Genomic DNA, 12,707 nt, shown 5'->3' on the forward strand with positions numbered 1-12,707 from the left:
GTGGCTGTTTCTCATGTGGCTGTTTCTCATGTGGCTGTTTCTCATGTGGCTGTTTCTCTCCCCTGGTTTCTCATGTGGCTGTTTCTCTCCCCTGGTTTCTCATGTGGCTGTTTCTCTCCACTGGTTTCTCATGTGGCTGTTTCTCTCCCCTGGTTTCTCATGTGGCTGTTTCTCTCCTCTGGTTTCTCATGTGACTGTTTCTCTCCCCTGGTTTCTCATGTGGCTGTTTCTCATGTGGCTGTTTCCCCTGGTTTCTCATGTGGCTGTTTCTCTCGACTGGTTTCTCATGTGGCTGTTTCTCTCCACTGGTTTCTCATGTGGCTGTTTCTCTCCACTGGTTTCTCATGTGACTGTTTCTCTCCTCTGGTTTCTCATGTGGCTGTTTCTCATGTGACTGTTTCTCTCCCCTGGTTTCTCATGTGGCTGTTTCTCATGTGGCTGTTTCTCTCCACTGGTTTCTCATGTGGCTGTTTCTCTCCCCTGGTTTCTCATGTGGCTGTTTCTCATGTGACTGTTTCTCTCCTCTGGTTTCTCATGTGGCTGTTTCTCTCCTCTGGTTTCTCATGTGGCTGTTTCTCTCCTCTGGTTTCTCATGTGGCTGTTTCTCTCCCTGGTTTCTCATGTGGCTGTTTCTCTCCCTGGTTTCATGTGGCTGTTTCTCATGTGGCTGTTTCTCTCCCCTGGTTTCTCATGTGGCTGTTTCTCTCCCCTGGTTTCTCATGTGGCTGTTTCTCTCCCCTGGTTTCTCATGTGGCTGTTTCTCATGTGACTGTTTCTCCCCTGGTTTCTCATGTGGCTGTTTCTCTCCTCTGGTTTCTCATGTGACTGTTTCTCTCCTCTGGTTTCTCATGTGGCTGTTTCTCTCCCCTGGTTTCTCATGTGGCTGTTTCTCTCCTCTGGTTTCTCATGTGGCTGTTTCTCTCCTCTGGTTTCTCATGTGGCTGTTTCTCTCCTCTGGTTTCTCATGTGGCTGTTTCTCTCCCCTGGTTTCTCATGTGGCTGTTTCTCTCCCTGGTTTCTCATGTGGCTGTTTCTCATGTGGCTGTTTCTCTCCCCTGGTTTCTCATGTGGCTGTTTCTCTTCCCTGGTTTCTCATGTGGCTGTTTCTCTCCCCTGGTTTCTCATGTGGTTGTTTCTCTCCCCTGGTTTCTCATGTGGCTGTTTCTCATGTGGCTGTTTCCTCTGGTTTCTCATGTGGTAGTTTTTTTCCTTCTGGTATCTGATATGACATGCTAACAGCATGTTTGATGGTACCAGGTGGGTGCTCCTTGTTCGGCAATGAAAGACCAATACCCACTGAGGAGAGTGTCCTATAGAGGAACTGTTTCTCGGTTTCTCATGTGGTTGTTTCTCTTTGGTGCACTGTGGCTGTTTCTCCTCTGGTTTCTCATGAAGCGTTCCGGGCCTGTTTCTCATGTGGCTGTTTCTCTCCCCTGGTTTCTCATGGCTGTCTTCTGTTTCTCTGGCTGTGGTTGTTTCTCATGTGGCTGTTTCTCTCCCTGGTTTCTCATGTGGTTGTTTCTCATGGCCCCCTCCCTCCACCGATGCTACACTGCCTTTCCAATGTCATGTGGCTGTCTTCTCTCTGGCTGTGCCATCGATGCTGTTTCCCTCCCTCCACCGGTTTCTCATGCTTCACTGCCTTTTTCCAATGTCAGGCTGTCTTCTCTCTGGCTGTGCCATCTGTTCCCCCTCCCTCCACCGTGGTGCTACACTGCTCTTTCCAATGTTTCTCATGGCTGTCTTCTCTCTGGTTGTGCCATGGCTGCCCCCTCCCTCCACCGATGCTACACTGCCTTTCCAATGTCAGGCTGTCTTCTCTCTGGTTTCTGTGCCATGGTTTCTCATGCCCCCTCCCTCCACCTGGTTTCTCATGTGACTGCCTTTCCAATGTCAGGCTGTTTCTTCTCTCTGGTTTCCATCGATGCCCCCTCCCTCCACCGGTTTCTCATGCTACACTGCCTTTCCAATGTCAGGCTGTCTTCTCTCTGGCTGTTCCATGTGATGCCCCCTCCCTCCACCGATGCTACACTGCCTTTCCAATGGTTTCAGGACTGTCTTCTGGTTTCTCTGGCTGTTTCCATGTGATGTTTCCCCCTCCCTCCACCGATGCTACACTGCCTTTCCAATGTCAGGCTGTTTCTCTCTGGCTGTGCCATCGGTTTCTCATGCCCCCTCCCTCCACCCCTGGTTTCTCATGCTGTTTCACTGCCTTTTCCCCCTGGTTTCAGGCTGTCTTCTCTCTGGCTGTGCCATCGGCTGCCCCCTCCCTCTCACCGGTTTCTCATGCTACACTGCCTTTCCAATGGTTTCAGGGCTGTCTTCTCTCTGGCTGTGGTTTCCATCGACTGTTTCCCCCTCCCTCCACCGATGCTACACTGCCTGGTTTCCAACTGTTTCAGGCTGTCTTCTCTCTGGTTTCTCATGTGCCATCGGTGCCCCCCTGGTTCCTCCCTCCCCGGTTTCTCATGCTACATGTGACTGCCTTTCCAATGTCAGGCTGTCTTCTCTCTGGCTGTGCCATCGATGCCCCCTCCCTCCACCCTCTGATGCTACACTGCCTTTCCAATGGGCTGTCTTCTCTCTGGCTGTGCCATCGGCCCCCTCCCTCCACCGATGCTGTTTCACTGCCTTTCCAATGGCTCAGGCTGTCTTCTCTCTGGCTGTTCCATCGATGCCCCCTCCCTCCACCGGTGCTACACTGCCTTTCCAATGTCAGGCTGTCTTCTCTCTGGCTGTGCCATCGTGACTGCCCCCTCCCTCCACCGATGCTACACTGCCTTTCCAATGTCAGGCTGTCTTCTTTTTCCTCTGGCTGTGCCATGTTTGATGCCCCCTCCCAATCCACCGATGCTACACTGCCTTTCCAATGTCAGGCTGTCTTCTGTCTTCTGGCTGTGCCATCGATGCCCCCTCCCTCCACCGATGCTACACTGCCTTTCCAATGTCAGGCTGTCTTCTCTCTGGCTGTGCCATCGATCCCCCCTCCCTCCACCGATGCTACACTGCCTTTCCAATGTCAGGCTGTCTTCTCTCTGGCTGTGCCATCGATGCCCCCTCCCTCCACCGATGCTACACTGCCTTTCCAATGTCAGGCTGTCTTCTCTCTGGCTGTGCCATCGATGCCCCCTCCCTCCACCGATGCTACACTGCCTTTCCAATGTCAGGCTGTCTTCTCTCTGGCTGTGCCATCGATGCCCCCTCCCTCCACCGATGCTACACTGCCTTTCCAATGTCAGGCTGTCTTCTCTCTGGCTGTGCCATCGATGCCCCCTCCCTCCACCGATGCTACACTGCCTTTCCAATCCAATCTGCTTCAACTCCAAGCCAAATAGAGACGTTTAATCTCCATTTGTTGTTTGTTGATTTAGCTTTTTAAAATGTAACCTTTATTTAACTAGGCAAGTCAGTTAAGAACAAATTCTTATTTATAATGACGGCCTACCAGGGAACAGTGGGTCAACTGCATTATTCAAGGGCAGAACCACATATTTTTTTTTTACCTTATCAGCTCGGGGATTCGATCCAGCAACCTTTCGGTTACTGGCCCACCTGCCGCCCCGATGCACCTTCAGATTATTTTCTGTAATGAAATACAAGTTAAAAGGTCCAATGCCCTTGAATGAGTAGGTGTGTCCAAACTTGTGGCTGGTACTGTATGTGGAAATGGCACGTTTCTATGTTTTGTAGTAAAAAAAAATGTTTCCAATGACATCATCAACCATTACTAATTACCATTGGTAATTCTTTTTTTTTTTTAAATGCACACTGACGATGCACACCGACGATGTCAACTGAAACACTTATCTTCCCATGTTTTTTTTTTGTACTACAAAACATAGAAACGCACAATTTTCCCATCATGTTGATGTTTGGGTGGTGCTGCAGATTATGAAAATGAAGTAGAACATTTTTAAAATAAATTGGAGTTACGCAATGATAGTGTGTGGTCTTTTTCCTACGACTCGGGAAACCATGCAGCTTATTCATCTACAGATTAAAGTTCACGGCGATGAGCTTGATGTTCTTTTCAAATGAATATCGAAAGGTTCTGGTGACATGATACTTGGCTGCCATTTGACAAATAAAAAAATCATCTTATCCCATAATAATCTCATCATGTTGCCTATACCCCCACTACACTATGAGTGTGAGCTGTTGGCTAGAGCACAGTGCCAAGACCAGAGTGGGCACGTTCGCTATTACAATGCAACGTTTTTAGTGACAGAACCATAAGAGAAATGGAAACCCATTAAACTTGTCATTTTTAATTCGGTACATGGGAAATTGAATGACAAAAATGATGTTTATTTTATTTTATGTGCACTACGTCATCACGCACAGCCTTTTATCCACAATAAATACCTTTTATGGAAGCACATCTCTGGTGGGAAAATGATGTTTATTTTTGATGTGGATTTTACAATTATTCGCATATTTATTTTTTTGCCAATTGGATGGATTCCCAGCTACAGGCGTATGGCACTAATAGGCTTTGTACTTTCTTTTCACCCCATCTGCATCCAGATAGAATGCTAGATTTAATTATCGTGTTGAGTCCCCTATCATGTCTTTGTCCAGCAGTATTTTCCCTTAGTCTCTACATAATTCTCCGAAGTATATTTATCTCCTCCTGGAAGTCGAGGGGAAAATGCATGACCTAAATTCCAAACTGTGTTTTAAAAATAATTTACCCACTCTCTAAAACTTTAAAAAGAGGCCTGGATCAAATGTTTGTGCTATTACATCCTAGTAGATCACTCATTGGGTTTAGTAAAAACACAAATTTGTTTTAAAAAGATTTGGATCTCAAGTATTTTTGCTATTTTAAATAATTGAGATTTACCACATTAACACTTTACTGGAAGTTGCTTCTTATGAAATGGGGTTCGACAAAAGTTTGAAAGAGTAGAACCATATTTTTTTTTGCATTGTGGTATATTTGTTTTGTGGTGTCATAGACTTCAAAATGAACACTTCTTCTGTAGAAATTTCGACATGTCAACTTTTGTTAGCAGAATGTGTGATCTATCCTGGCTAATTGCATCACCTGCAGTTGAGAAACAGGGAAGGTGAAGACACTCAAGTGCATGTCGAAGAGCTCTGACAAGATGAGAAGGGTGTCTCTTCTCCCACCACCATGGTACTGGGTCTTGAGGTGTGGGAAGTGAAGGCTTCTGTACAAATGCATCTTGTTGTGAACTCATTGAATGATGGCTATATGTTTCATGTGCTCCTAACAACTGTAACGGTTGTCTATTCGGTGGAAGGAGAGGAGGACCAAAGCCCAGCAGTGTTCATGATATATTTATTTAAACTCAGAACACTAAACAAAATAACAAAGAGAATGAAATGAAACCCGAAACAGTTCTGTAAGGTGACGAAAAAACACTAAACAGAAAATAATCACCCACAAAACACAGGTGGAAAAAGGCCACCTAAGTATGATTCTCAATCAGAGACAACGAACGACACCTGCCTCTGATTGAGAACCATACCAGGCCAAACACATAAACACAACATAGAAAAAAGAACATAGATTACCCACCCCAACTCACGCCCTGACCAAACTAACACAAAGACATAAATAAAGGAACTAAGGTCAGAACGTGACACCATCTGTGTTATTTGTATTAAAAAAATAGCATTGTTTGTATCTTTTGTTGTACATAATGGTGTTGCTACCGTCTCTTATGACCAAAAATAACTTCTGGACATCAGAACAGCGATTACTCACCACCAGCTGGTAGAAGCTTGAAGGGTATACTGCTTTCCCGGGAACAGGCCCAAATCCCCGTCATTTGCGTGAAGAGAAGACGGAGAAAAAGGGGGTGGGGGGTCGGGCTGCGTTCTGAGAATTCGTAGGTGAGTGAGTAAACCCCCACTGCCATCCTGTTCTATTGGCAAACATGCAATCGTTGGAAAATAAAATTGATGTCCTAGGAGCAAGATTAAACTACCAAAGGGAGATTAAAAACTCTATCTTATGTTTCACCGAGTAGTGGCTGAACGACGACATGAACAACATGCAGCTGCCGGGTTATACACTGTATCGGCCGGATAGAACAGCAGCCTCTGGTAAGACAAGGGGTGGCGGCCTATGTATACTTGTGAACAACAGCTGGTGCACGATATCTAAGGAAGTCAAGGTTTTTCTTGCCTGAGGTAGAGTATCGCATGATAAGTTGTAGACCACACTATCTACCTAGAGAGTTTTCATCTGTATTTTTTGTAGCTGTCTACATACCACCACAGACTGATGCTGGCTCTAAAACCACACTCAATGAGCTGTATACGGACATAAGCAAACAGGAAAACGCTCATCCAGAGGCGGCGCTCTTAGTGGCCAGGGACTTTAATGCAGGGAAACTTAAATAAGTTTTAGCAAATTTCCACCAGCATGTTAAACGTGCAACCAGAGGAGAAAAGAAATCTAGACCACCTTTACTCTACACGCAGAGTACGTACAAGGCTCTCCCTCGCCCTCCATTTAGGCAAATCTGACCATAATTCTATCCTCATGATTCCTGCTTACAAGCAAAAATGAAAGCAGGAAGCACCAGTGACTCAGTCAATGAAAAAGTGGTCGGATGAAGCAGATGCTAAGCTACAGGAGTGTTTTGCTAGCACAGACTGGAATATGTTCTGGGATTCTTCCGGAGGCATTGAGGAGTACACAACATCAGTTATTGGCTTCATCAATAAGTGCATCGATGACGTCGTCTCCACCGTGACTTTACGTACATACCCCAACCAGAAGCCATGGAATACAGGCAACATCCGCATTGAGCTAAAGGGTAATGCTGCCGCTTTCAAGGAGCGGGACTAATACGGAAGCTTATAAGAAATCCTGCTATCTCCTCTGATGAACCATCGAACAGGCAAAGCATCAATACAGGACTAAGATTTAATCGTACTACACTGACTCCGACACTCGTCGGATGTGTCAGGGCTTGCAAAATATTACAGACTACAAATCGAAGCACAGCTGAGAGCTGCCCAGTGACACGAGCCTACCAGACGAGCCCAATTACTTCTATGCTCACTTCGAGGCAAGTAACACTGAAACATGCATGAGAGCATCAGCTGTTCTGGACGACTGTGTGTTCACGCTCTCCGCAGCTGATGTGAGTAAGACCTTTAAACAGGTCAACATTCACAAGGCTGCAGGGCCAGATTGATTACCAGGACGTGTACTGCGAGCATGCGCTGACCAACTGGCAAATTTCTTCACTGACATTTTCAACCTCTCCCTTTCTGAGTCTTTAATACCAACATGTTTCAAGCAGACCACCATAGTCCCTGTGTCCAAGAACACTAAGGTAACCTGCCTAAATGACTACTGACCCGCAGCACTCACGTCTGTGGCCATGAAGTGCTTTGAAAGGCTGATCATGGCTCACATCAACACCATTATCCCAGAAACCCTATACCTACTCCAATTTGCAAACCTCCCTAACAGATCCACAGATGATGCAATCTCTATTACACTCCACACTGCCCTTTCCCACCTGAACAAAAGGAAAACCTATGTGAGAATGCTATTAATTGACTACAGCTCAGCGACAACACCATAGTGCCGTCAAAGCTCATCACTAAGCTAAGGAGGTAACAACATATCCGCCACGCTGATCCTCAACACGGGGGCCCATCAGGGGTGAGTGCTTATTCCCCTCCTGTACTCCCTGCTCACTCATGACTGCACGGCCAGGCACGTCTCCAACACCCTCGGTAATTTTGCTGATGACACAACAGTGGTAGACCTTATCACCGACAACGACTAGACAGCTTATAGGGAAGAGGTCAAGGACCTGGCCGTGTGGTGCCGGGACAACAAAATCTCCCTCAACGTCATCAAGACAAAGGAGTTGATTGTGGACTACAGGAAAAGGAGCACGCCCCTATTCTCATCGACGGGACTGTAGTGGAGCAGGTTGAGAGCTTCAAGTTCCTTGGTGTCCACATCACCAACAAACTAACAGGGTCCAAGCACACCAAGACAGTTGTGAAGAGGGCAGAACAAAACCTACTCCCCCTATTCACCATCAAAAGCATCCTGACTGGTTGTATCACTGCCTGGTATGGCAACTGCTCGGCCTCTGACCGCAAGCCACTACAGAGGGTAGTGCGTACAGCCCAGTACATCACTGGGGCCAAGCTTACTGCCATCCAGGACCTCTATACCAGGCGGTGTCAGAGGAAGGCCCTAAAAATTGTCAAAGACTCCAGCCACCCTAGTCATAGGCTGTTCTCTCTGCTACCGCACAGCAAGCGGTACCGGAGTGCCAGGTCTAGGTTCAAGAGGCTTCTAAACAGCTTTTACCCCCAAGCCACAAGACTCTAATCAAGACCTAATCAAATGTCTACCCGGACTATTTGATTTGCTCCCCCGCCCCTCTTTTACGCTGCTGCTACTCTCTGTTATTATCTGTGCATAGTCGCTTTAATAACTCTACCTACATGTACATATTACCTCAATTACCTCGACTAACCGGTGCCCCCGCACATTGACTCTGTACCGGTACCCCCTGTATATAGCCTCCACATTGACTCTGTACCGATACCCCCTGTATATAGCCTCCACATTGACTCTGTACCCCCCTGTATATAGCCTCCATATTGACTCTGTACCGATACTCCCTGTATATAGCCTCCACATTGACTCTGTACCGATACCCCCTGTATATAGCCTCTCTATTGTTATTTTACTGCTGCTATTTCATTATTTGTTACTTTTATTTGTTATTCTTATTTTATTTTATTTCATTTTTTTTGTGTACATTTTTTTTAAACTGCATTACTGGTTAGGGGCTTGTAAGTAAAGCATTTCACTGTCAGGTCTACAGTGTTGTATTTGGGCATCATGTGACACATTTTTAAAAAAAAGAAGAAAAACAAAGACCATTCTAAAACTCTCAAAAATCCTCCATGCGGTTTTTTTCCCCCAGCACATTATGCAAAATCAAGAGATGGAATGAAGAAGAATAAATAAATCATGGAGGATATAATGTGAACAGAACTAGCAGCACAAAACATTGGAGGGAAAAGAAAACAAACCTTAATAAAAAAACATTTATTTTAAAACAAACATTTTTTTTAGTCTTTCTTTGAAGCAGCAGTGTAAATCTTCTCTCTGAGATCCTGTTGTTAGTGAGAGAACTAGGCCACCTTAAGACTGGTTATTTGGACGACCCAATTACCTTAGGAACGGAGGACATAATAAATGCAGCCAAACAGATGGCCAAACATGCTATAGGGTTTTACTCTCATGTTTTGGATGATAAGATCAGTTGCTATACATGCAATTATTTTTTTTATTTCCGGGATTCAAACCATCAAATATGAGCAACATCTCACCACATGGCGATCGAGTTTTATAATGTTTATGTCCTGTCGTGGTGTAAACACAGTAGAGCCGACAAAATCCACAATCTATGTCCCAGTAACTCAGGCAGGTAAAATCCTATTTGTTTGTCTATGTGTCAACAGACAAAAGCTGGAATTGCCCTGCTGTATAACGAGGAGACCAGTAATACTTATGATGTTCGTCTGAAGCTGACAAAAGAGGTGTTGATCATACAGAAGCTGGATGTGGTTTGCACGAGAGGGGGTGACCCACAATTAAATGTAAGTACTTAAGATCTACCTTGACATTAGGGGTTTGCATGGGTGTCACAGTGGGCTTTCCTATACTTGGATAAACCAGGCACACATAACTAACCCTTTAAACTCAAACTGGTGTGAATATATCTGTGTTCCTGTTACGCGGCGTTCCTTGAAGTGACTTCAGTTCCGTTCACATTAATACCCTTTTTTTAATGATGACGACAACTCAGCTGGCTTTTCACTTCCTGATGCTGATGTCAGAGCTCACGATAGCTTTAGTTGGATGTAATTGGGGACAGGAAAGCTCTGACTCACACTGAGCTTTAGTCTGGTCGTCAATTGTATAGTATAACATAAGTGTTCCCGAAAATATATAGTAATGGAAGTATATTTTTTTACGTGTTACCATGGAGACATTCTGTATCTGTCAATCTTGGGGTTTTGATAGTGAGGATAAGTGGAGGATAAGTGCCATAACCCATTTGTTATGCTCCAACCTTGTTTCAACATTTCAAGATTATTTTACCAAGGTCAAATCCCATTTTTTAAAGCACAGAACTGTCGTTCTCCGAAGGCAGGCTGCTGGAGGTCTGGGTTTAAGCATCAAAGTAAGTGTTACATTTTCATCAATACAACATCTAAAGGCTATTGGACCTTTTTATAAGAGATTCTGGACTAACAAACCTTAACGCGATGGTAAATCTAAGCGCGGTTGGTCGTCAGAATGTTTTTGTTGTTGTTGTTTTCACTATTACAATTATCAGCTGACTTGCTGCCGTTGGCGCGAAAGAGCTGGATTTTGATGAATATACAAGTTGTGTGTATGTTGAGACTTGGCCCCTCACTGGCCAATCAGAACGTGCTCCATGGTGAAATATGTGGCTGCTTCCAAGTTGTGTGTTTATGGTCTTTTATGTATTGCCTTGGAATCAACATCAATTCCAATGTTAGTCCGTTATAGTTTGTTAAATGGCTTTACAGAAATGAAAAAAATAAAAATAAAATGTTGACCTATCTTTGTTAAGTATGTTAACTTGAACCCATTTGCTGTCCACATTGTTCTAAGCAATTGCATGTTTTCAATAGCATTCACACTGACATAGGGGCTAGGCCTACTGTAAATTACATTATGGTTGAGAATTGACATGCCAAACAAGATTAAATTAATTATTGATAAGGCCTAACAAGAGAATAAATAATTCTAATCAAATTCTAAACAAAACGAAACAACAATGTCACACTTACAGGCACCATCATTTATCCCTGTGGACATATAATATAATATTAAAGAGACTATGGAGGGTTTTACGCACGTCCAACACGGGACCTTCAGGTCTAAAATAATGTGGACCTTTCTACAATGCAGAGATAAAAAGGGAATGTCGGGCTCACTGTTTTCCTCCTCTCAAACTTTACATTTTAATAAAGCTTTGGCGATTTAAGATTTATTTCCAAGCGGTCTTAGGAGACAAACCGTTTATCGACAGCCTTGACTACTTTGCGATTGCATTGGGGCAGAACAACAGATAAATACATCCTTCATTGAGAGGAGGGGAGTCTATGCTTGGTTTTCAATCAAATAAAACTAAATGGGAAAATATATATATTTTTCTGTTTCTAAATACAAAATATAAAGGCACCAAAAGCCAGTTTGGCTGCTCATGTTCAATGCCCATATGGGCAGTATGCATCACGGCAGGATAGGCTGTGTTTCAGGCAGATTTCATGACATAACCCACTGTGTTACCACTAAAACCAGCTTTTGGTTGGTCTTAAATATCCGTCTCAGAGCTGCTTTGAATTAGCACTTTGGACACGCCTCAAATATTTCCACCCCTCCCATCTGAGCGCAAGCGAGCTGACATAAGACCGGTAAATTGCCGAACCTGGTTTTTACATGACGGAATTGCTAACGAACGTGCGTTTGATACTAGCGGCGCCTTTGTTATTATGGGGTATTGTGATGTCATTATGGGGTATTGTGATGTCATTATGGGGTATTGTGATGTCATTATGGGGTATTGTGATGTAGATTGAAAAAAAAATGATTTAATCCATTTTAGAATAAGGCTGTAACGTAACAAAATGTGGAAAAAGTGAAGGGGTCTGAATACTTTCTGACTGCACTATATATATGTAAATGTTACACATGTTACACATTTTAAAATGACCTTTCTCTCGTGTCTCCCAGGGGGGTGCTGAGCATAAAGTGCCTGTGGTCATTTCAAAGATGTTTAAAGATCAAGTAGGTAAGGCAGTATTGAACATTTCTACCAGTGATGTGGACTGAAACATCTGACTGTGATGTGGACTGAAACATCTGACTGTGATGTGGACTGAAACATCTGACTGTGATGTGGACTGAAACACCTGACTGTGATGTGGACTGAAACATCTGACAGTGATGTGGACTGAAACATCTGACAGTGATGTGGACTGAAACATCTGACAGTGATGTGGACTGAAACATCTGACTGTGATGTGGACTGAAACATCTGACAGTGATGTGGACTGAAACATCTGATAGTGATGTGGACTGAAACACCTGACTGTGATGTGGACTGAAACATCTGACAGTGATGTGGACTGAAACATCTGACTGTGATGTGGACTGAAACACCTGACTGTGATGTGGACTGAAACATCTGACAGTGATGTGGACTGAAACATCTGACAGTGATGTGGACTGAAACATCTGACAGTGATGTGGACTGAAACACCTGATAGTGATGTGGACTGAAACACCTGACTGTGATGTGGACTGAAACATCTGACAGTGATGTGGACTGAAACATCTGATGTGGACTGAAACAGTGATGTGGACTGAAGTGATGTGGACATCTGAAACACCTGATAGTGATGTGATGTGGACTGAAACACCTGACTGTGATGTGGACTGAAACATCTGACTGTGATGTGGACTGAAACACCTGATAGTGATGTGGACTGAAACATCTGACATGTTTAGTACTGTTATGAACAATATCAAAATACAACACTTTAGGTTATGTTCCCCTCATGTCTATACGTTTCTACGTCAAGTAATTATTGTATTACTACATTGGTAACCAGAATGCAGTTGTTCAACTGTACATGGAAAT

The 12,707-nt window shown here is 44.2% G+C and overlaps 1 protein-coding gene across 1 annotated transcript in view; it reads left to right on the plus strand.

The window, feature by feature from the left end:
• Positions 1 to 5,140: 5,140 nt before the first annotated feature.
• The window catches only part of LOC118376487 (gamma-2-syntrophin-like), a 69,192-nt gene continuing 61,625 nt past the window's right edge, over positions 5,141 to 12,707 (plus strand). The window contains exons 1-4 of the mRNA XM_052485382.1: positions 5,141 to 5,179; positions 9,490 to 9,627; positions 10,158 to 10,214; positions 11,798 to 11,855. Of these exons, the coding sequence (XP_052341342.1) occupies positions 5,141 to 5,179; positions 9,490 to 9,627; positions 10,158 to 10,214; positions 11,798 to 11,855 (292 nt within the window). The remainder of the gene's footprint in view (positions 5,180 to 9,489; positions 9,628 to 10,157; positions 10,215 to 11,797; positions 11,856 to 12,707) is intronic.

Source organism: Oncorhynchus keta, chromosome 29, assembly GCF_023373465.1.
Source record: "Oncorhynchus keta strain PuntledgeMale-10-30-2019 chromosome 29, Oket_V2, whole genome shotgun sequence".
Lineage (NCBI taxonomy): Eukaryota > Metazoa > Chordata > Actinopteri > Salmoniformes > Salmonidae > Oncorhynchus > Oncorhynchus keta.